Below are 25338 nucleotides of genomic sequence, written 5' to 3'. Positions count from 1 at the left end.
AATGCAGGTGCCGGCAGTTGGAAGTTGGGCTGGACAGCAGGGAAATGGTAAAAGCCAAGAGGATGTAGGTGGGGCCCTGATGCTATCTGCTCTGTCTTCCTGTGTTCATTTCCCCCCAGGCTTTCTCTGGGCTCAGCCATTCATTGCTGACGAGATGGTTCAAACCCTCTGTTCTCTCCTTGGTCACCCTTCATGCCCACCCAGGGGAGGGCGGCTGTAGCTCTCTCACCTGGGAGGACGGCCAGGTGGGGAGCTGTAGCGGGGACCCCACTCAGCAGCTGCTGCCACCACATTGGTTACCCCACCAAGGTCTTCTGGCTCATCTTCCAGCAACACCCATCTCCAGTCCTGATCCTGCTAAATGAAACTTGGAAACTCACTTCATTTATGTTGTACATATTCTTATTGTTTGGCTGTTGCTTAGGGAAATTGTGATTAGGAGAAAGTAAATTAGCCAAAGTTCAGCTCCAAATCTCTATACTCATTTGATTCTGCTGTCTGTGCATTCCAAGAATGTGAGTTTTTTGTCTGATAATATAAAAAATGCACCAAGAACCAGTATGGTAGGAATAGCCCAACACTGGAGATGAGCAGAGTTCCAGATTCCGCTCTCTGGCCTGCAGCAAGTCTTGTTCCCTCTTGCGCCATCAGTTCCTCATCTGAAAAATGAGGGTCTTGATGTAGATGGTCCCTAGGCTTGCCCAAAAGGTTAGACATTCTACGAGTCTACCCCATTTCCTGCACTGTCACCATCAGAGCAGGTATGTAAATCTTGTATAGGTTCCCATGTTTTCTCTGTTGAAGTACTTTCCCGTGTGCTTTCTTCTGTTCCCAAAAATATCTCCTGGGATCATCCAGGTCGCAGGTACCTCCTGGTGATCTAGCCTTGTCTTGGAAATCAGCTGTTTGCTGAAATAAACAAGCTGGGGCAAACCTGCCCTTGCTGACCAGGAATCTGCCAGCTTGGCCTGGCAAGGTCCCTGAGATGGCAGAGGCCCAGGAAAACCATTAAATGCATCAAAAATATACCCTGTGGCAGCTACAGAATGCCAATCCAGGTCACTTTCCTCCTTTGTACCTCCCCCAGTGGCTGATCCCTTTGATGTTATTAAAAGCCAGAGCCATCCGCATGGCCCCAGCTTCACATACTTAAATGCCAGAAGGCATTAGGCTGATTTTTTTTTGGTGCAAGAGCCCAGCTTCTAGGAGGCTGGTGTGTGGAGCCAGGGCAGGGGCTGGGTCGTCCGCTTTCCCACTACTCAGCAGTCTCATCTGGTCATTTTAGGGACAGAAGCTCCTTTTCTCTCACTTTAAAAATACCACGTTCCCCTGAATCCACAAAGCAACTAAAAGATAGTGTTATGTAAAAAAGTGTTATGGAGGGGCTGACCTCTGAAACAGGGTTCTGTGGGACAGAAAAACAATGAAATGGGTCTGTTAATACCAAAGCCATATTTACCTAATAAAACACATTGTCCCATACTTACTGACAGACTCTGAAATAATGGAGGCGAAACCCTTTGGGTTTATTTATCCAATGTGTGTTCTCTATCGTGACCATTTTTTAAAGTCCCACATTGTGTCACAGTAGGTTCTGCCATCTGGCATTACACCTTGAGGCACAAGGTGATGAGGTTTCCTTTTTGGGAATGCACCCCAGTACAGACCCCACAGTGGTCATGGTTTTGTTGAACCGATAGGCACCATAAAACTGGTCACTGTATGGCGGCCTAGGAATGAAGTCAGCTTCAGCCGCCCCTGTGTTTCCCTGAGTGAAATCTCCATGAGGGCAGGAGTTTGCCCTTGTTGTTCTTTGATGTGTCTCCTATGCCTGCACAGTGCCCAGCTCAGTGGACCACGGATGGCTATGGTCCAGTAGATTTAGCAGTTATAGAGCCCGACGCAACAGCTGTGCAATGAGTCAGAATTATTGGGTGATTCCTCCCTCGTGTGGGGCATATGTCCTGTTTCTTTATGGGAGTCAGTATTCCATGCAGCCTTGGTGGTTTCAGCAGCTTCTTGTAGTATTCCTTGTAATTGTCCTGCCTTTCAGGACACTAATTGTGTTGGGTACAGCTAACCATTGATGTGTATATTGGTGGCTCAGATGATAACTCGTGAGGTTTAAATTGTGGGGAGCTGTGAAGTGTGATGCCCAGAGCATCCCCAGGAAGACAGGGCTGTCCCAGTGTCTCCGGATTCTGGGGGTGCCTGGCTGTATATTTCTCTCTGAGATGGTATTGATCGGGGCTGCCTGCCATCAGTCCTCTGTGCAGCAGGGGGCTAGGTATTGTCTGAAGGGTGCTTGTGATCCTCTGAGGGGGTCTGGAGGGGGCCTTGTCACTGTGTCTATCCTCGCTGATGTTTTGACCTTATTCATTGGCAGGCCTGAATTACGTTCTGACGGCTGATATGGCCAAAAAAGAAAAGAGCCAGTTGCCCAGGGTCTACTTTGTGTTGCTGGGAGAGTCCGTGGGTCAGGTCTCAGAGAAGCTGCAGCTGGTCCATTTGGAGGCGACGTGTCATCATTACGTGGCCCATGTGAAGGTCAGTTCTTTTTATCCTCAAACTTTGCTCTCTACAGATGTTCATTTGGAACTGGTGGAAACTTTTATTGTGCATTACATATGCTCTGACTTTCAAAATTTTATTTTACAAGGAGGAGAACATTCGTTTCTTCTTTTAAAGTTGGAGTTGGGCAGCTCTTTATTGATCTTACTGTGCTGGTCTTAGCCTCTGAGGCGGGTGATGGTAGGCCAGGAGACCAGCAGTGCTCTCTGGCCTTGCCTTGTTCTCTTGGGATGTTTTTTGTCCTCTCCCCTCTGTGAGGCTCAGTAGTCTTCTCAGAGGAGAGACACAAGCACATGCCTCTGAGTCAGCAGTGGTGCTGGATCACACTGTGCCTGATGCCTTTCTCGGTGATTCACTACATATTAGCTCATAGTCAAGGTTAAGGTGTTTTACAACTGGTTTGATTGTCCTCTCTTGATTACTTCCTGTTTATTTTAGGAGTGCATTTTATGGTCCCTTTCCCCCTCAATTAAATAAACTTTCAAAATGTTTTTCTTCTACTGAAATTATTTGTTAAATACACTTTGCTGCTAATTCAGGAGGCCAGGCTTCAATTAGTTACAGAGAGGCCCCTGTGTAGGCAGGTCCTGTCAGGTTGGGAGTCTGGTGCCCATTGCTGCAGGAACAGCCAGCCACTGACCCCCAGGCAGAGACAACAAAGGAGGTGGAAGGACCCCCATGACCCAAGCCACATGATGGGTAAGATGAATGTGGGTTTTGGTGTCACACAGACCCGGTTTGTGTCCAGTTGGATGAGAATTTTGACTTCTTTGTGTCTTAGTTTCTGCATCTCTAAAATAGTTACCTTAAAAGGTGGTTGTAGAATTAAACATTACATGATGGATATACTTAAAGGACCTTGCACGGAGTCTGCCACACAGCAGGCACTCAGCATTATTATTCGGTTGGACCATACGTAATTGCCAATATTCTAACATTCTTGACTTACAAAAACGATTACATGTAGTTCAACCATTATTAATGACCAGTGGCTTTTTGGATGATAACAAAAATAGACTACGGATTGGAGATGAAGTGTCCTTCTATTATTATGTCGTTAGTGCCAGAGCAGGAGAATAACAGCTGCTTCTGCATGCTTCTGGGTTGTAGATAGAGAAATGCCCCACACATCCATGGCACTTTGGCCCAGAGCCTGAGTCCATGCCCCTGAGATGCTTTTCAGTGGGGCTGGGCTCTGTCTCCTGCCAGGACGCATGCAGGGGCCTGCCCAGACCAGCTGCCCTCAGGCCTGGGCAGTGAAGGCCATTTATAAAGCAAATCATGCTCTTGTTAAGCCAACAAGCCACCCACCTCTCTGGGTCTTAGATGATGTTGGCTCGTGAGCACCCTTGGGGGTATGAGGCCGTCAAGTCAAACACTGCCAGGCCTTCAAGTGCCTGCACTTGGCGTCTCCACACTTCCTGGAGGTGGGGCGTCTTCCCTTGGGTTTCTTTTCTCTTTTTTTAAAAAATTAATTTATTTTAATTTTGGCTGTGTTGTGTCTTTGTTGTTGCGCGTGGGCTTTCTCTGGTTGCGGCAGCGGGGGCTACTCTTCGTTGCGGTGCGTGGGCTTCTCATCACGGTGGCTTCTCTTGTTGCAGAGCACGGGCTCTAGGAGCACGGGCTTCAGTAGTTGTAGCATGAGGGCTCAGTAGTTGTGGCTCTCGAGCTCTAGAGTGCAGGCTTAGTAGTTGTGGCGCACGGGCTTAGTTGCTCCACGGCATGTGGGATCTTCCGAGACCAGGGCTTGAACCCATGTCCCCTGCATTGGCAGGCGGATTCTTAACCACTGTGCCACCAGGAAAGCCCTTCCCTTGGGTTTCTTTATGCTGGTCTCTTCCACAAATACTTTCCTTCTGGGCTCTTGGAACTTCTTGCTTTGACTGAGAGGTTACCCCTTCCCATGTAGCTACCAGGAGTCTTGGCTGCGAGATAGGGCCACACAGAGCCTGCAGGGCTTTGCAAAATACACTCAGAAAACAGCAAGAATGAGGTGCAGGCCGGAGGTAGGGCTGTTTCTGTGGTGGCTTCTGAGGATTAACTGGGGAAGAGCAGAGCTGCCCCAGGCTATTGGTCCTGCAATGTCCTAATATCTAGGGTTCCAGACTTAGCAAATAAAAATATTAGACTTCCAGTTAAAACTGAATTTTCAGGTAAACAACAAATCAATTTTTTTTTTAGTATAAGTATGTCCTAAATAGTGCATTTACTTATCCTAAAAGAATTTAAAAAAAAAATATTTGTCATTTATCTGCAATTCACATTTAGCTGGGCATCCAGTTGGAAGGGTCACCCTGACCGATATCCTTCCATCCCACAAGCGGCACTTCTCCCATCAGTCAAAACACTGCTGACAAGGAGAGACATTGGATGGGGGTCAGAAGAATTTGGAGGATGAAGGCAGGGCTCAGGAGCACAGAGCAATCACACACCTTTATGGGATTATTTGGGTCATTTTAAGGAAGAGCAAGAGAGCAGGCTTCAGCAGGGCTTCTTGGACCTAGAAAAATTTGGATATAGTTATTGCTTGGCCATTTTCTCATGCAAGGAGACCGGGGTGGTGGGATCCATCAGGAAGTCACAAGCCTCTGATGCCTTTATGGTTCAGGAGACGCTCAAGGTGGATGATAATTTATAGCCATGTGGGAAGTTTTTTTCTACCAGGCATTGTCTGTGTCATAGCAGAGGACCCTGGGGACTGGCAGAGGGAGCCAGTGAAGGTGAATGCTAATGGGCCGGTTGGCTGTTCGCAATGTGGCCCAGCTGGCTTGGCCTGTGGTTTCTCCAGTTGTGGGAAAACAGCTGTGAAGGCAGTGACCCTTGTGTGGCCGAGGCAGGCAGCAATGCTGGGGGCAGGGAGTGGCAGCCTGGCCACCTCCTGGAGTGGGGCCGCGGGCTGGGAGCTGCTCATCAGGGCGGCAGGGCGTGAGAGCACAGCGCAGCCTTCTCGATGGGGCTGGCGCTGGGATTTATAGACAGTGAAGGAAGAGAGAGAAAAGTGTTCTCGCTTATCACACACCATATGGCACGCAGGCAGGGAGGCAGGCGCTAGGCGCTGGGTGTGTTTTGTTTAGGCTATCTTTAGGTATTTTTTTCCTTTTTTTCTTTAAGCCCATTCCAATCTTTTTTTCCCTTCTTCCTTTTTCCCCGAAGTTTTCATTCCATATATGGCGACAAGTATCTCTATCATAGAAAACTGCTCTGGCTGACACCTGCCTTCCAGGCTGGCTGCGTTGTCCCATTTTGTTCCTTTCACAGCCCTGGTGGGGCCTCCGAGGTGTACCTAATTTTATGATACACTGCATCCTCCTGGGGGTGTGGGTCCACTCTTAAGGCTCACTTGGTCAGCAGAGCTGAGGCAGATTTTGCTGCTTCCTTGGCCTCTCTCCCTCAGAGTCCACAAGCCCCAGTTTGGGGGATGGGCCCCCTTCTACTAGTGAAGGGGCCTAGAAACCTCTGTGGGTCCCCAAGGTCACAGGTGAAAGCCTACACACCTCCCCTCAGCCTCAGGGCTCTCCACAACTTGGCCTCAGTTTACCTGTCCAGCCGCATTTCTGCATCACATCACACGTGCCCTGGGCTCTTGTCAAGGTGGACTGACCCTTTACCCCTGGAATGTGTCCCTCGTGCTTCCCAGTCTTAGTTCTTGTGCTCACCCAGCACCTCTGGCACTTGAGTCACCAGAGGCCCAGGTTTTGTCATATCCGTGTACAACCACGTACCACCTGCATGGTTTTTGCATTTTTTGGTCTCAAACGTGCACCACCTGCGGTATTTTATTTCCTATTTTTTTCTTTCAATCATCCTTTTGCCTGAAAATAATTTATAGCAGAAACTGTACACTCCTGTAAGCGGAACACCAATTATTGCCTGCCAAAAGAGAAAGTAACTGTAAACAAAAATACATTGAAGACACAACAGTGTTGTTGAATTCTAACTGGGCTTCATTCTTTGCTGAAGTCCCTGAAGAAGCGGCCCGTTCTTCCTGTGTGTTAGAAGGGGAAGTTACAGAGTGCTGCGGAAGTATTAAAGACATGCTGGCACCACAATGAACTTTCTCTCTGATGCAATCAGAAGGACTAAATGGGTATTGACTGTGGAGTAACTTTCCAAATGTATGGGTCCTTTTATAGAGCCCTGCCCACGTGCCATGGGAATCCATGCCATGAACCCCGTATGGAAAGCCCTAGGGCCTGGACTCATTCTGCTTTGATTGGCTGTGCCTTCCCCCTCTTGCCTGCTGAAGGGTTATCTGTGTTTCAAGGCTCAGTCAGCCACCAGGTCTTAAACATCCTCAGCCAGCCGATGTCCTTGGCCCTGGGGAGGCTGCCATCAGCTTCCTGCCTTCTCAGAGTTTGTTCCATGCTGCCCGACTCCCGCTTTCGGAATGATAGGCATGAAACAAATGCTTGCAAGACCCAACTGCGCTGAAGTGACTCATTGGGTCAGCTGGACTGTGGGGTCGCCAGGAGCGTCTGATCAGGGACCTCTAACCACTCTTGGACCTCTGGCTGGGAGGTGATGGAGTTGAGGGTTTTGGATGCATGGCCGTGTTCCCTTATCACTCCACCATTTTCTGGTCTCTGTATTTACCTGGACGGTAACTGTGCTCCATCTTCAAGTCCTGCACAGCTCCTTGAGAGAGCCAGCCCTTTGTGAGATCAGGTGCTTATGTCTGACAGCCAAACGAGAGCCTTTTCAGGAGTGGGGAAAGCAGGCGACAGCTTTGAGCTTATACAGGGACAGTGCAGAAGGCCAGGCGAGGCTGAGCACGGGGTCAGCTGCCTCACTCCCAACTGTGAGGATCCATGATCCCCTGCAGAGGCCTCCAGAAAACCTCTGGTGAGCGAAATCACGTGTCAGACATTGTCAAGGGAGCCAACAACAGGATTAATGTGAAAAGGAAAAAAAAAACCCACTCCACACTAGATGAGGGTATATAAAAGCACCGTTGGTTTCTCTGAGTAGCTGCAGATGTTCAGGAGGCTGTTTGTTCTCTTATGTTGCTGGAGAATTCTTCAAGGGAGTTGGAACCTTAAGCTACTGCAGGGCTGGCCTGGCAAAGGGAGGGCAGCACACTGGCCACTGGGCAGTCTCGGAGGTTACGCCGTGGGCTCTGCCCAGATGTTGTAGGTTTTTTTTCCATTTTCACATCCGAAAAAATGCCTTAGGGCCAGCTTCAGTCACATGATAGACTGAGTTTGAAAAGTGTTTGGATCCATTGAATGCCAATTTTCAGAGGTGCTGGAGACTTTTATTTTCTTGTTTAAGAAACAGTTAAGGAAGGAAGATTAAGTTGGGGTAAAGAAGACCTCTGTGTGAGGAAGAGAAGAGAGGAAAACAGCAAAGTTTTCTTCTTTATCTGGGAAGTAAATTGCTAAATCTCTTGATAAAATATCTTAATCATCCTGATAAATCAAATAAATTGCCAAAAAAAAGTTGTAAGATTTGGATACAAAAGGGGATACAGACCTTAGATGTAGGAGGTCATCTTAAAACATTTTTAAAAAATTGGTAATATATGCACATAGTTAAATTTTTTTTTAAACTGTACTAAAAGTTATAGAAAGAAAGAACATCTCTCAGCACCCCATTTCTCTTCTGAAGGCATCTGTGGTTCCAGTTTCTTGTGTGTCTTCCAAGAGCTTGTCGATGAATACACAAAGCTGTGTTTCACACAAACAGCAGCATGCTGTGGCTCACTGCTGTGCAGCTTCCTTTTTCCTTTTAAAATGCCCAATAGCAGAATAGGTAAGCAGGTTTTGGAAAGGTTGTGCAATGGAATACTACTCAGCAATAACAAAGAATGAACTGCAGATATGCACAGTAACGTGGGCGAATCTCTAAAGCATTATGCTAAGTGAAGGAAGCCAGACTCAAAAGGCTGCTACTATGATTCTATGGAAAAGACCAGCTCAAAAGACAGAAAGCAGATCAGAGGTTTCCAGAGGCCAGGGATGGGGTTGGGTGGTGGCGTCCATGATTGGCTGTAAAGAGTCATGAGGGAAGTTTTGGGGGTGATGAAAATTTTCCAGCAGGATTGCGCTGGTGGTTATATGACTGAATACTTTTATTAAAGCTCAACAAAAAGTTTGCAGGTAGACCAGGCTTTAAGAGGAAGATCTGGAGTTGTTTTAGACACACTGAGTTTGAGGGGCCTATTAGATGGTGAAGTGGAGATGTGTATATATGAGTCTGCAGTTTGAGTAGTGGTCTGGGTTATAAGTATAAATTTTAGAGTCATTAGAAGATAGTGTTTAAAGCCATGAGATTTGATGAGATCACCAAGGTAGTGAGAGAGAGAGAGAGAGAAGGGAAGGAAAGGGGACCGTGGGTACGCAGCACCAGGAGTACTTTTCCTCTTGGTCCCAAGATGGCTGCTGAGTTCCAACCACTGTGTCTTCTTTCCATGCAGGAAGAAGGGGGAAGGGTGAAATGCTCTTGCCATCTGATCTGAGGCCCTTTTAAAGAGCCTCCGATGACTTCTACTAACTCATTGACCATCCATATTTTAAGGGAGGCTGGGAAGTGTCAGTTTCATCTGGACACTACAAACCCTAACAGTGTAGAGCTTTGCTCTCCAGTAGAACTTTCTGTGATGTTGGACATGTGCCATATCTGCATTGTCCAATATGGTGGACACTAACCACATATGACTATTGAGAACTTGAAATGTAATGAGTGCCACTGAGGAATTTTTACTTTAATTTTAATTAAAGTTTAAATGTAAACAACCACATGTGGCTACCACTAGTGGCTACCATATTGAACAGTGCAGATTTCTGCTACAGTAGAACACAGAGTCTTCATAGGACATTGGTCACACAAATCAAATGTCACAAGCCAAGTGGAAACAAATAACTGGGGTGAAGTCAAACTGACTGTTTCATTTTGCACTTACATTGATTAAAACCTGAGTTTCAAGAATGCCGTAGAACATGGTCTCTCTCTACAGGATTCTTTTGGAGCATTCACACACACGCACACACACTTACACACACATATCTGCATGCACATACATGTTTCCATAGGCCATAACAGTGGGGGGAGGGGAGCGGTATTAGAATTGAGAAAGTTGGATGGTTCACCCTGAGTTGATCATTTCAGGAGTGTTATAAACTTGCATCTGATGTTTTCTATTTTCTTCTCTGTGGCTTGAAACTATGTAAAAGGTGGCAGTATAGAGGATGGAGATACAATTGCTGGGTCAGGAGGGAGGACATTTTAAGGTTTGAGACATATCACAGAATTGCCTTTTAGAATGTAAAGCCCCCCCCCCCATCTCAATGCTCTTGCTAGTACTGGGTGGAGAGATTCCTTTTCAACTCATATTTGTGACCCACATGAAGTATACACTTCCCGCTTGGGTGGTGAGGGCTGGGCTGGGCTGATCTGATCTGTGGTCAGCCACGGGGTCTCAGGCAAGTGCTTCACCTGGGTCTCTGAGCTTCCTCAGATGACAGTGGGAAGAATACCGACTTCCTAGTAGGGATCTGATGAGCACTGGGCCCCTTTTCCCTTCTCCTTAACCCGGAAATCTATTATTCTCCCTGGCTGCCTCTGTGTTAGAATGGATCAAGACTCATTTCATAGGTGTTTGGGGAATTTTTAAAAAAATGATTAGAAGCAGATGGTGAAAAGAAAATAGAAAGTATGGAACAAACAAGAAATAAATGTGGGAAGAGAACAACTCTCTCAGCCAACATCCTCCTTCTCCACCTGGAACAGAGCAAGTCAGAGCCGCTGAGTCAGTTTACAAGGGCTCCTCCAACTTTAATGTGTACACCAGTTACCCGGGGACCTTGTTAAAAGCAGATCTTAGGCAGCAGGTCTGGAGTGAATTTCTGATGAGCTCCCCGGTGATGTCAATGATGCTGGTCCATGGACCACACTCTGAGAAGCAAGGAGCTAGAAGAAGTAGGTACCAAGAGTTCCAGGTAAAGAGTCAAAGGATGATGGCCATGGTCTGGCAGTTTTCCAGGTGGAGCAGGCCTCGGAAGGCCAGCCACTCCCCTCACACTGACGGTGAGAGGTTCCACACCAGTGATGTGGAACCATGGTTCTGATGGTCATGCTCTGGCTTCCTTGTGACCTTGTGCAACCCTGGGGCTCACGCTGATGCTTGTGAGCAGAGGGCATGCCCCTCGTAGAAGGGCTGGTGCGGGCTGTGATTTCTTCCACGTTACCTCACTGCCTGTTGCTTGAAGGACTGTGTTGGTCAGCAGTCAGCTTACTGAGCACGATTTTTTCAGCATTTCTGTTTAACTTCATTGGAGTGTTTTGGGCATGACCCAAACAAAAAAGTCAGAAATCCTTTTCTTCCCCAAAGACTAGGAGCTTCTTGAAGTACAGGCTCTTATTAAGCAGAATAATTATGAATTTTTTTGCCCCATCCATTGGGGCAAACAGAGAATGAGAAACCAACTTAGAGACTGCATAGGTTCTTTCTGCATTTGTGAGCAAATACTGGTCACGTGCATTATTTTCCCAGGCAGGTTATAGTGGGGCACCAGCCTCCTGAGTGACCTCTATTTTTGAGGACGGGGAATTTGCTGGTTGTAGTGAGTGTGGACAGCAGAAAGGGTTCACTTACTCATAGATAGCCAGGGAAGCCTCTGCACCAAAGAAACCCATTCCTTCCAAGCGGCTGTCTGCAGGTGGCTTTTGGGGTTTTCTCACAAGACAGACCTGGCCTCGTGACATTAGAATTGGAATAATGGTGGGTCCAAGGACAGATCTATCCATATGCATCCCAGAAGTTTTGTGTGAAGAGGGTGACAGAAAATTGCTTCTTTTTCTAAATGCATTAGGACTATGTAAGTAAAATACTATAGGCAATAACAACAACAGTGATAATAGCTATCTTTTATTAAACATTTACTGTGCTCAGTGTTTTACGTGCACATTTAATTCTTATAAGAACCCCCCAAAATGTAATTATGAATACTATATACATAAAATTATATGTATTATAATGATATATAATGGATATAAGTAAAATAAAACCCCATTTTAGAGTTGACAAATATGAGACTTAAAACATTTAATTTACTCAAGATCTCACAACTGGTCAGCAGCAAAGTCTTGGGTTTGAATCCTATGTGGCAGCTAAATAGTTCTTAGACCTTGAACAAATTATGTCATCTTAGCACCGTGGTCCACCAGAAGTGATGGTTACTGTAGTTGTTATTAAAAAGGTGATCTGAGGAAGAGAAAGCCCTGGCTCTGGGAGACCTGTCTTCGGGTGAATGGGTGCTTGGTTTCCCATGTTGGTTGGAGAACTTGACTCACAGCTGCTCCTGCACACGTGCGTCCACATCACCTGTGCTCTGTGGCCAGAGGAAAGCTCAGGTGTGGGCCAGTGAGCCCAGAGCAGGCAGGGGACCTGGAGCGATGGAGGTTCTCTTTCCTGCTGTTTGGTCTTCCCGGTCTGTCTTTGGCCTCAACTATTTAAAAAACTAAATGTCATTTATCCTCGTTTTTAGGATCTTGAAGTCTGGTTCATGCATTCAGCCTCCCAGCATGTGTTGGGTGCAGGCTCTGCTGGGTGCAGGGAAATGAAGATGAAGACACCCAGGCTGGCCTTTGAGAATGGTTTCACCCCTGCCTTGGGGCACTGTCTCAGTGCTCAGCTTTGCCCCTCACCCCATGTGTCACTATTTTCAGTTCACTTCTGCACATGTCACTGCTATGGTGACCTCTGCCCAGGTGTGCCTGGGACAGTCCTGGGGTGCACCTGTTGTCCCAGTCACAGTCATTAATAGTTACCCTTTCCCTTGCAAAGCCTTCCAGTTTGGATGGGAAATTGTGTATGCCATTGCATTTATGGAGCACCCACTGTGTGCCAGACACTGTGCTGAGCCCTGGGGAGATGGAGAACGGTGGACCCTGCCCTGCCTCCAAAGATGTCTTGGTCTATTGGGGCATCTGTTCTGAAAGCCATGACTTGGCAAGTCAGGCAGCCCCAGCCTTCCAGGCTTCTTGCTTTTGCTCTTATTGGCCCCCTCCCACCACCTCCACCTGTGTAGACCTTCCCTCCTCTCCAGGTCCAGCTTAGTGAGGCTCCTTCTGCAGAATGGCTGCCCACTGCCTGATCCCCCTCTGCCCACCCTCCTCCCTCCACATCCCCCAGGTCAGCTGTGGGCCTTTTCCCCACTGGTGTGACTTCTTGGTGTCATAGTCTTCTCAGACCGTCATAACAAAGGACCACAGAGTAGGTGGCTTGAACAACAATGTTTACTTCTCACAGTTCTGGAGGCTGGAAGTATGAGATCAAGGTGGGTTTCAAGGTCAGCAGGGTTGGTTTCTCCTGAGGCCTCTCTCCTGGGCTTGTTTGTAGGTAGCCACCATCTCCTGGTGTCTGCCCACTGATTTCTCTCCGTACTTGTCTGTGTCCTAATCTCCTCTTCTTATGAAGACTCCAGTCTTACTGGATTAGGGCCCACCCCAAAGACCCCATTTTAGCTTAATGACCCACTCTCCAAACCTGGTCCCATTCTGCGGTATGGGGGTCAGGGATTCAACATAGGAACTTTGGAAGGACACACGTCAGCCCACAACGCTCTGACACTTGCTTTTAGCCTCCTCTGTTAATTACTGGCTGCTTGGGGCCAGGAGTGCATGACACTTGGCATAGTCACCCGGGCCACACCTCATGGGACCAGCCCCCATGCTTGTCAAATGACTGATTAGCCTCTTTTTTTGTTTCCAACTTGAAGACTTTTTTTACATTGAGGTATACTTAATTTACAATGTTATGTGATTAGGTTCTTAGTGTCATTTCTTATTGTCCATTTCAAGGCCTGAGTAGAGTTAATGGATTGAACTTCAAAGGAGAGATTTTTTTTTTTTCTGATGTAATGAATCAAACTTTTCTGATCCTGGAAAGAATTTGGTGGATGAGACTTTATGAACACACACACACCCACACACCATAACCATTTTGGGGTCGTTTGTTTAAAAATAAACAAACAAGGAATTCTTTCTGGACAGTCTCTGTCCTTGGGTGTAAATGTAGTACAGGGCGAAGGCAGGGCCCAGATGTTTACCCCACAGTGTTGGTGTGAGGCTAAAACGAGACCTTGCTTATAAAGTGCTAAGCTCTGCACAATGGAAAATATGCAAACACAGACATAAGAGTCTTCTGTAAATGGATTGAGTTGGAATTTCCAGGCAGGTGTTCTCCCTGCCTCTTTTTAGTCCTTTGTGATTTAGCTTTTTATTTATCACCAAAGACCCAGCATATGGTGATTGTGGAGCCGCATGTATGCTCTTCCCAGATCAATGGACCTGCCTCAGAGGGAGAGAGGGAGGGACCCAGACAGTTTCAGGAAATGGTTCAAGGCTATATCATCTCTAAGAAAACAACACAGAGCAGTTGCCCTATGTAGAAAGTCAGCCCTGTCACTCTCTGGGATGCCTGCTGGCCTGGGTGCAAGAAGTCGATTAGGTGGAGGGGCACCCAGGCCCCGAGGCAGTGGTGCCTCCTCTACTTCTATCAAGAAAGGGGAGTTGTCCCAGAGTGGAAACTCTAGAGCAGCTCTGTCCAATAGAAAGGGACTGCAGGCCACATATGGAATTGTAAATTTTCTAGTTGCTATGTTGAACAAGTGAAAACAAGTAAGATTAATTTTAATAACACTGAACCCAGTATATCCAAAATATTATCCACATGTAATCAGTGTAGGTATTATTAGTGAGTTATTTACATTCTTTCTGGTGCTCGGTCTTTGAAATCCACTGTGTATCTTAGCCACATTTTATGTGCTCATTAGGGAAGTGTGTGCAGTGGTTAGAGTCAACCCTGATCACTTTGGGGACGCTGGGATGGCTGCAGGGGCCTGAGTATATGAGTACGTGAACGCATGTCCTTCATCAACTGGTAGTAAAAGGACACGGTCTATTACCTGTGGTTCTGAGAAACAATATTATAAAGGATGTTTTCATACTTGGACTGGGAAGCCTGCTTCTGAATTTCCTAAACTAGAGTTCGTGGGGCCCATGTGTCCATAGCACGGTGAGGAGGGTCTGCAGAATCTTTCCAGCATTTCAGAAAGCCTTGTGGGAAGCACAGAGATCACCATCCAGCAATGGCATCATTGCTCTCGGCTGGGGTGTTAGTGCTGGTGAGCCCGTGCTGATCAGACCTTCTCCTTGGCTTCTGATGACACTTAGGTGTTCCTGGGGTTGTCCTGGAGGTGGGGGGTTAATTGAGTGGGTGAAGAAATCCTAGGGGCTGCAGAGGCCCACGTTTTTTGTGTCTGTGCTTCTCACCCACGGACGTAAGCACAAACTTCCAGGGACTCACTTGTCAGGCCCGTTAACCCCGAGAGGCTTTGGAGGGGATAAAAGGTTCCTGAAGTCAGCGAGCACTGTTACTGGTTCAGTGCTTCCTGGGTTGCAGTCAGGAGATAGGCATTTCCTGTGAGCCGTGAATTCTGCTCTCCACCTATATGGAGTGCCTGGGAAAGGCAGCTTTGGCCTTCCTTCAGCTCCTCTGCAGTTGCTTTGCTGGTGGGGTGCCCCCTATTCTCAGAGAGGGGAGCCATGAAGAGGGCACTGGGGGCTGCTCCAGGTGTCCTGTGGCTCTGGCCACCCTGGTTTTGGGAGGATTCCACTGTGCTTGGCAGCCCACTCAGCGCTGGGAGGTATGGATCACCCCAAAGTCCTTCCGTGTGCTGAGCCAGAGCCCCTCCCCCTAGTTCTGCCCTGAGCAGCCATAGGCATCTGTCGGTCTGTCCCTGCAACCCCCACTTCCTGTTTCCTCCAGGGCTCAGTATCCTCAGTTCCTTTGGGTCTCCAGTTTGTTATTCCATCAGTGAAATAGCCATCCTTTGTTTTTATTCCTTTCTTCCTCTGTGTCTGACGTTTTAGCCATCCCCCAACCAGGGGTCAGGGAAAATAGAGGAGAAGAAATTCAAACCAGCCAGTTTTACTCCTTCCCAACAACGGTGTAGGGAAGATGCCTGTAACAAGGAGGTCCAATGGATGTGATAATTCCTTCCTGTTAGCCAGGCCCTCAAATTGGCTGATCTAATCCTCTCATCTGGCACCGCAGCTGGCTTGATTATTCTTCCAAAAGACAGTGCATGTTGGTCTGGTTTGCACAGTGACATTTATCCGTGTGGATCTCCTGAATCTGACATTTGTTCCTCTTTCATCCTGTACTTTCTTGGGCTTGATGTTCCTCTTCCCATCCACTTGGTAAGAAACATGTTAGCTTATAGCACAGGGTATCCTTACCTATCAATTAATGAGCCAGAAGCGTCCATAAACTTAGGTTACAACCAAGGTAGTCCTGGTTGGAAAGAGACATGGATTCAAAGAGGTTTGGGATAATTTTATTAATGACAAAGCCGTAAAGAGCTCCTAAAAGCTTATAAGATTTGGCATCAGGGACTGTCTCGTTTCTCACCATATCGTCATCACCAAGCAGGGAAACTGACATTGACTAATTGTTCAATAAATGTTCCCAGAATGTTAGAAGAAGCTGGACTAGGTCCAAGGTGAACATATGCCCAAGATACTCGACTGTAAGTTTACCACGTTAGCTTTTACGTTGAAGTCAGTGATCCATTTTGAGTTGATTTCTGTGTGTTGTCCAAGATATTGTGGAACAGATGTGAATAAAAATATTCTTTTTGATTGTAATTAAAAGTAGATGAATACCTGTCAGACCATGTGGCCTGATTGCTTGAAAGGCCGTCACGTGAGAGCTTCTCCATTTGCCTTCAGAGAGGGTAGCCAGAACTCCCTGCCTCCCCTGCCGAATTTAGGGTGGTTGTAACCAAACCTTGGGCTGAAGCAGTGTACTTTCAACCAGCCCTTCCCGGGGACTGTGGTACAGGTGGTGCTCAGCCCACATGGCTTACCTCAGGGCAGGATGTCTGTGGGTAGAGAATCCTACTTCCCCATTCTGGGTGTGCCGGCACTTTTCCTGCTCATCTCCTGCCATTGAATCTTTCAGTTCTTCCTCATTTCTCCTGTTGCTGTCATGCTGCAGTGAACGTCTTTCGGCACCTGACCATCAGGTTCAGGAGGACGAATTCCTATTTGTGGCTTTGCTGGGTCAGTGTGACAGCCGCTTGTGTCCCCCCCGACCCCCGATGTCAGCTTTGGTCACAAGTCCACCACAGCCATTTGAAAGTCCTGCTTTCTGTGCCCAGGACACTGGGCTTGGCTTGGCCTCTCACACGTTTTCTGACAGTTCCTGGTGTTTTTTTGTCATCCTGTGTGTCAGCAGCAATACACAGACTGATCATTTTTATGGAACAGTCTTTGATGACACCTAAGTGCCTATTTAAATTACACCAACAACCTAAAGAATATTAATCCTTTATCAGAACATTTCTTAAAGCATTTTTTACAGGATGGTAACAGGTTTTATGTTCAAGAACAAAACAAAGGCCTATATTCAAATAAGTTTCAGAAAATACTGTATTTAACAATGGATATGTTTCTTTATTGGAGGACCTCCCAGAATTTTTTAAGCCAGGGTACACAAGGGGATACATTTTCCCCCTTTTGCATCTCCAGCGTTTCCCAAATGTACTTGACCACACTTTTTTTTTCTCTTGAAGATTAGGAGATATTGCTACAACATAGGTGAGTTTTCTCTCAATAATTTGGCTTTACACTTTCCTATTCCTTTTTTCCTTACTCACACAAATACTCTTCTTTAGCTTCATGTTTTAGTGATAGAAGAACTTAGTGATATTTGACATCTAGAGATTTTTCTCTAGGTTTTTTTTTTTAATCAATAAGACCACTTTAAAGGTATGGCAGGCCTTGTACCAATCTCTAGGGTCCCCACCATTTAGAGACCTCCATCCATCCTGTGGTGACTTCATTTTTTTGTTATATTTTTAGTGGCCGCCCACAATGTGGAGGCCTTTCTGAAGGCCCCTATCTCATGCTGAATTTAACTGGACGGTTAGCAGGCTTGATTGATTGCTGGTCTTAATGGGAGAAAATGTGATCCTCACTTCTCCACCCCATCATTAAATTATCACTGATTTATGACAAAAGGAAGCAGCCACTGAATAAGTGGGTATCTTTTTAAAAATTGTGATGCTTCACCAAGATGGATACACTTGCCTGTTTACTTCAACAGGCATCTGTTGAATGTCGACCATGCAAACATCTTGCTGGCCTGGGGCCCTGGTGCTTTCACTGAAGGGCCTTGGAGCCCAAAACAAAATTCCAGGGCCTGGCTCTCCAGCCACACCCATCCCTACCCATCCCCACCTAGATTTAATGAGGAGAAAGGGGCTAAAAGAAGCCCATGGGATTAACAAATATTCCAAAACACCACCTCTAGAAAGGGGTAGAAATGGGTGTTGGGATTCAAGGCATCTGTGAAGTTAAAGGGTTGGCACAAAGCAGGCTGGATCTTGGGTTTTTGAAAACCCGACTGGTGCCATTGCTGACTCTCAGTGAGTGGTTCTCTTGCTGTGAGCCAGCGCTGAGTGCGGACCCAGCTGGGGTCTGACTTCTGTCTCTGCACTCACTGGCCTGGTGACCTGAGGCACTCCTGGGTCACCAGGAGGGTTTCCTCCCTCCTGGGTCCCTCAGTTTTCCTATCCTGTGGAATGGTTGCAGCATGGGATTGTAGTGAGGATTAAGGGAGAGAATTGGTGCAGAGCACCCCAGAGGGGGCTTAGCACATGGTTGGTGCTTCTTGTGGCTTTATTGACTTCCTACTTCCTGGTTTCCTAGGGAGCCTGGAGTGTTACCTTGGCTGCTAGTTAAAGGCTGGGTTGGTTAAAAGGAGCGGGGACCTGCCTCATACTGTGTCTGGGGTGTGGATGTGGGGTAGCGTTAGGGGACTGGCAGATGAACTGGTCAGACTGATCTGGTCTCGAGATGTATAAAAGAGTGGGTGAGAGAACAAGGCCATGGAGGTAATGGCATTTGTCACATCTTTTAGTGGTTCTTACAGATGATAAGGGCCTCAAAAAAATCTCCATGTGTCCATGCCCAGAGTGATCCATTATGGGCACATACCCGCAGGGCAGTGACCCCAGCTCCCATCTCTCTCTCTTTCTGTATATCTGCCTGTCTGTCTGTCTCTCTATATACACACATATATATATATAATTATTAAAGATAAATTAGGGACTTCCCTGGTGGCTCAGTGGTTAAGAATCCACCTGCCAGTGCAGGGGACATGGGTTCGAACCCTGGTCTGGAAAGATCCCACACGCCATGGAGCAACTAAGCCCGTGTGCCATAAGTACTGAGCCCGTGAGCCACAACTACTGAGCCCATACGCCACAACTACTGAAGCCTGTGCGCCTAGAGCCCGTGCTCCGAAACAAGAGAAGCCACTGCAATGAGCAGCCCGCGCAGCACAATGAAGAGTAGCCCCCACTAGCCGCAACTAGAGAAAGCCCGCGTGCAGCAACGAAGACCCAATGCAGCCAAAAATAAAAATAAATAAAATCTAGAAAAATTAAAATAAATAAATAATATAAATACATGTATATACACATATGTATGTATATACAATCTGTTTTTCATAATTTTTAATTTTGAAATAGTTCGACTCATAAGAAGTTGCAAAAGTGGTATAGAAAGTACTCATGTAGCCTTTAACCAATGATAATGTCTTATATATCTGTAGTACACAGTCAAAAATAGGAAATTGACATTGGTATAATGCCATACATTCTTTTAAAGAGTGCTCAGCTCAAGACTAGGAATCTATTTTCAGCACAATTATTTGAGTTGCCTACTTTAGCTCCACTTTGGTGAGAGAAGCACTGGGGATTTTGAGATGGATTAGCCCTGGTCCTCAGCAAAGTTTGGTCACAGAGGAGAGAGATCCAGACCGGATGGGTTTCATGGGTTTCAAGTCACCTGTGGTTTACAGTGATCCAGCATGTTCTTTGGAATTGACTGCCTTATGAGACAGTGATTTTCTCATCACCAGACATATTCAAGCATGAGCTTTAGGATCCCTGGCCCCAGCACCAAGAGGGAGCTTGGACCAGATGCTCCCTGAGTGAAAATCCTGTGATTCTCTCAATTGCTTTGGCAGAGTTTGCAGCTAACATTGATTATGCTATGAGTCAGGTGATACTCCACATTGATGTATTATAGTTGCCAAATCACCTTCCTGGGCTCTGGTTTAACTAGTTCATGTGAGTTAAATCCTGGTACTCTGTATTGCAGGCATTGTTCTAGGCCTTGGAGTACAGAGGTGAATAAGACATCGTGAGTACGAGCCAACATCTAGTCGGGAAGATGATACAAACACACAACTATGATATAAATAAGTGCCATAATACACGCAGGTGTGGAGTGCTGTGAGACTCGGGGGAAGTGGTTAGTTTTGTAAATAGCCACAAGGCTGGGAGGCCAGGAGGGTGCAAGTTTGAGAGAGGAGCTGGATCACTGGAGATGGGTTGGAGTTTCCTGGATTGATAAAGAGTTGGGGGGTAGAATCAAGGGAAGCAAAGACATTCTGGGGGGAGGAAACAGCACAAGTAAAGGCCCTGTAGCATGGTGTTTATATGCATGGGAGAAAGCTTGATGTGACAGATTGTGGGCTCCAGGGGACAAAGTACTTGCTGAACATGAAGCCAGATTAGATTTGGCCTCCACCTTATGCTAATGACAAAATGTTGGTACTACTGAGAGCTGCTTGGAGAATGTGTATCTTTAAGTCATGCCAGTGAGAGGTTTTCAACTATTTGAGGATCATGCAGTTGTGAGGAACCAGATCCCTCAAAGTGGGGTTGATCAGTGATTTGGCAGGTCCTGAAGCATCTGCCTTGATCCCCCAGAGTCTCAGCATTTCTTCCCCGGGTTTGGCTACACTTGGCCACCACCTCTTCGAGGGTACAGCAAAGACCCAACAGGATGAACCTCTCAGGTGCTTGGCAGCTTTTGCTGGACAGCTTTGGGGTCCTGTGGACTCTTCTGGCTGTTGCTGTTCTTACATATTGAGTGTACAGAAGATTCACACACTGGATCTCTTGCTGGGTGTGACCCTTTGGGTCAGGAGTGGCAGAATGATGCTGCTGTGAATTGCAACGAGCAGTTTGGGGACCCAATTGTTTTGCAGGTTTCTTTGGAACCACATATAGACTTTGTATTTTTGGAAGTGGATAGATCTGGGTTGCTAATGACTAGCAGGTGGCTCCCTTCCCCTTTCTGTCACCCTTTGGTATCATCTGTCAGACTCACTTCGGGATATTTCATTATAGTCCAATCAAGGAACATGGGAGGTTCTCAGAGGAAGAGGATCTACCTCTGTCATTGACCTGGGCGAGGATCATTGGGAACATCTGACCTTTTCACCAAGGCAAACTTTGACCTTTGAGAGCTTCCTTTGGTTTCTGAAAGTAGAGATTCTTATTTTTAGTCCTTTCTCTTTTTAATTGCAGGAGGGAAATAAGAATGGAATGGAATACCTGTGTAGAGTAGAGAGATGAGAAGACGTTAGGAAAGTATATCCCAGAAGTAGTGCTGGATGAGAATCAAGTTATGAGAATCCCACTGATGAGAGGTGGATAGAAACAGAAGGCCCTAGTTCAGTGATTCAAATAAGGGCTCAGCTGTTTGCATTGGATGCTAGAATGTATGCAGCAGCAGTGGGCCTCTTGTGTAGTAGGTCTATCACTCTCCAATTTCCTAAGAAACTGGGGTTCTCCTGGCCAGAAACATGGCCTACTTTTTCTGAGAAGGAAATGTCAATTTGGGGGTGATAATTTTTTTTAAAGTTTTTTATTTTATATTATCTACAAAGTAAAAGTGTTTTCCTTAACTTAAAAGTTGAACCACCGTAGACAGTGATCACTTCATCAGACTTGATTTATAAATAATCTGTCAGCTTGATGGTAAGAATTTACTGAACCTTTGTCAAACAAATTAACTATTCATAGAGATGTGATAATTTAAAACAGAAGAGCAAGCCCAGTGGATGGACCCTGGGAGGGCTGACTGATGGGAAGCCTCTCATCAAAGGCACTTGCTGAGGGCTGAAGGGGGTGCACAGCAGTACTGAGTGTCCAGAGCGGCTGCTCCCTAGCCAAGGGTCAGCCCTGGGCAGGGCAGTCAGCTGGACACAGCGTATCACAGCATGAGTTGTCTAAGAGGTTGAGAGAACATGCAAGATCTGAGCTGTGCTTGCAGGTCTCACAAGACCACAGCTCTGTTGCCCGTGGTTTTGGTTGGATGAATGAAATGATGATTGATCAAGATGATTGGACAAGAAGGCTGAGCCCATCCCATCAGCCCACCTAGCAAACTCAGAGGGATTCTGGGGTGTGTTCTGATTCAAGCGGCTGGGAGCGCTGCGTAGACATTAGCCAGAGAGAGGGCCGGCACTCGGACAAGATGCACTAGAGCCCTTGTGTGTGGTCCTGTTATTCACGTCTGTGGCTCTCACTTGAAAGGAGTGGTTCTTGGATTTTGGCAGGTGTCAGAACCACCTGGAGGACTCGTTAAACACGGATTTCTGGGCCCTGCCCTAGGGTTTCTGTTTCAGTGGGTTTGGGGTAGGAGCTGGGAAGGTGCATTTCTAACTGCTTCTTGGGATGATGATGCCACTGGTCCATTGATCTAAACTGCAAAGGAGGTCCGGATCCTGTGGAGGGGATGCTTTCTGCTCCCGTAGACACTAGGCAGCCAAGCAGATACCTGGGCTGGAAGGTGACAGGGAAGCATCCTGTCCCACTCACGGCTCACCATCTGAGGACCCATCATTCTTTATTTCATTCCGTTCTTCTGCTTGTCCTTCAGACTCAGAAATTCAAAAGGGGGCTCCCCTCGTAGCGCAGTGGTTAAGAATCCACCTGCCAATGCAGGGGACACAGGTTCGAGCCCTGGGCCAGGAAGATCCCACATGCCACAGAACAGCTAAGCCCATGCGCCACAACTACTGAGCTTGCGCTCTAGAGCCTGCAAGCCACAACTACTGAAGCCCGCGCACCTAGAGCCTGTGCTCCGCAATAAGAGAAGCCACCGCAATGAGAAGTCCACGCACCACAACGGAGAGTAGACCCCGCTTGCCACAACTAGAGAAAGCCCGCGTGCAGCAACAAACACCCAACTCAGCCATAAATAAATAAATTAATTAATTAATTAAAAAAAGAAATTCAGAAGGGTGGCTTATGACACAGCATTTTTAGTTAAAGAAAAAAGAGAACCAAATTGCCTGCCACGTGGTGTCTGGGCCAGAGAGACTCCTGGGGTTTTATAAATTATTTGGGTAGCCTGTTGAGTGCTGCCTCAGAATTTCGCCAGGATCTGAGCTGTACAGGGTGGCCCATTAATGTCCAGAGGAAAGCTGCTGGGTCCTGGTGTGTGAACGAACACATCCAGGGACTCTGAACACGTGTACTTCAGGCACTGAGTCAGTTAGAGGTGGAAGAGAAAACGTGTCTTTGCTGTGTTCTCTTGAAAGTCCTTTTTATCATTCCCTCATGTTTCTTTACGGGAACTTGAGTGGCAGAGTATTATTTAGAGCACTTTGTAAGTTCCCAGTGATTAGATAGGAAACGAACTGAATGTGAGTTCACATTTTACCCTCAAGAAGACTGCCTTGGGGAATCCTTGCAATGCAGTGGTCAAAAGCAGGACCCTGTTCAGAATGCCTGGTGTTTGAATTCTGGCTTTGTCACCTCATCTCTGTGTGATGTGACTTGCCTGCACCTGTTTCCTCACCTATAAAATTAGGATAATATCAATACTAGCACCTATTTAATAGAATTGCTAGGAGGACTAACTAAGGTAATTCATGTCATGCAATTAGAATTGCACTTATAAAAGAAGTCAACATGTTTTAGTTATCACTGCTAACCTTGAGCCATGAAAAGACCTGTAATGTATGCCATTTGTGTGTGTACACTTTTAGGAATGGAATTCTTAGTTTTCCTACCTACCCAAGATTATGTTTTATATAGGCTATCAATGTGCTGGAGGAAATTAGCTGGAGGGAGGAAAAATTCATTAGAAAATTCATTAAGCCTCGTTTGAGCTTTTACCTGCTGCTACTTTCATCACCACCTCTCGTTCTTCTATTTCAACAGACCTTTACAGGTTTTGTGGAGCCATGGAATTTGTGTGTCTAAAAGGAAGATGTATGTGATACTGAAAGGAACTCACGTGTGATGTTAGTAATGCCTCACACATCAAAGGGTCTTTGTGTGCTGGGTCTCATGTAATACCTACAATGGTCTTATTAGGTTCTGTTAGTTCCATTTGATCTTTCATACAATGAAGCCTTCAGAGACGTGACTGGCTCAGGCTCCCCCAGAGGTTAACGACCGCTGGGATCCTAACCTCCTCTCCTGCTCTGGGACCACCCTCTTCCCGTGTGTGTAACACCTGGCTCGCTTGTGACTTGGGGTTTGCATTCAAATTTGTGATTCTGTTCATTGAGACATGGTAGCCTGGTTGCTCTTGCTCTGTAACAAACCGCTCTAAACCCTGGAGATCTGAAACAACTGTTTTATTTTGCTCGTGGATTCTGTGGATCATTCAGATTGAGCACAGGGGGAGGGCTTGTTGGGGCCTCAGCGGGCAGTTGCCCACGTTGGGGCTGGTATCATCCAGGACACCTTCCTTCACATGTCTGGCCAGCACCTGGCAGGGGCAGGACCCTCAGGTGGGCTACCAGCCAGGGCACCTGCATGTACCCTCTCAAGGTATTGGGTTTCCTCCCAGCATGGCGGCCGCGTTCCTAGTAAGAGTCTCAAGAGAGCCAAGTGGAAGCACATGCATTTTTATGATCTAGCCTTGTGGTCCTAGAGCGTCACTTCTGGTGTTCGAGATGGTCGCGGCTGCCCAAGTTCAAGGGGAAGGCATATAGAGCTGACCACTCGGTAGGAGTGTCAAGGTTGCATTATAAAAAAGCAGATGACTTCGAAGAAGGGAATACATGTTTACATTGACAGAGAATGTGATGTATTATCAGCATAGGGGGTCATAGGTGAGGATCCTGAGTGGACAGTCAGGTCAGTTTGGACACAGTGGGAGTAGGGGAAGAAAGAGGGTGCTGGGTCATCAGCCACCCGACAGATATTTGTTCAGATGATCTTGGAGCCAGGCAGAGTGAGCAGGGCTCCTGCACAGTCACTTCACATGGGAAGTCCAGGACTCTGCATACAGCCTTATCCTGTTGAGAATTTGACCTTATTGAAGACCATTTTAAGATTTATTTATAGTTAGCACAGGACCTACAACATTCCATTTACTATCTAAAGAGTGAAAAGTTCATCTCAGTCAACATCCTGCCTGGCTTGTATTTAAGTCAGATGGGAAGAAAAAAAAATCACCCGGAGAAGACTGCTCGTAAAAGTTTATTTTACATTTATGTGAAGTTTATTTTCAGTGCTGGGATTCTTCATAGGGTAGGTATTTCTTTTAAGACTGTTAATAGTGTATTTCCTTTTCGTTTGCCACTCTCCACCAATGTAAGCTCTCTCTGATTTTTGAATCCTCTTCATGTCCTCAGAATGGTCTAACTTTGAATAATGATTGGAGAAGGTCCAGGTTAAGTAGGGAGTAAAATCCTATTGCTTTATGACCTTTGGATTAGGATCAAGTGTGGTATAATAAAATATCAGTCCCAAGAGTCACCTTTGCTGATTTTTTCCCCATTATTCTTTCCTGTTTTTCCATATTCATCCAGTTCTTGCAGCCAAGGATTGTTACATTAAGATCCAATCTGAAATTAAAACTCAGGGTTTTAACCAATAAGCTATAAAGATGTTGAACTCCCCTGGGATGTGGTTATCTTTTCCTAAACTCCCTAAG

At 46.5% G+C, this 25338-nt stretch overlaps 1 protein-coding gene across 2 annotated transcripts in view; it reads left to right on the top strand.

Moving 5' to 3' along the window:
- ITGA9 (integrin subunit alpha 9) overlaps positions 1-25338 on the top strand; it is a 348141-nt gene that overhangs the window by 84260 nt on the left and 238543 nt on the right. For both annotated transcript variants that reach the window (XR_004475769.2, XM_004277914.4), the window contains exon 15: positions 2387-2547. Coding sequence is in view for 1 of the 2 variants with exons in the window: in XM_004277914.4 (XP_004277962.1) it covers positions 2387-2547 (161 nt within the window). In the remaining variant the exon portion in view is untranslated. The remainder of the gene's footprint in view (positions 1-2386; positions 2548-25338) is intronic.

The sequence above is a fragment of the Orcinus orca genome, chromosome 10 (genome assembly GCF_937001465.1).
Source record: "Orcinus orca chromosome 10, mOrcOrc1.1, whole genome shotgun sequence".
In the NCBI taxonomy this organism is placed as follows: Eukaryota; Metazoa; Chordata; class Mammalia; order Artiodactyla; family Delphinidae; genus Orcinus; species Orcinus orca.
Note: the sequence above shows the minus strand (reverse complement) of the source record. Positions and strands in the feature narration are given on the sequence as shown.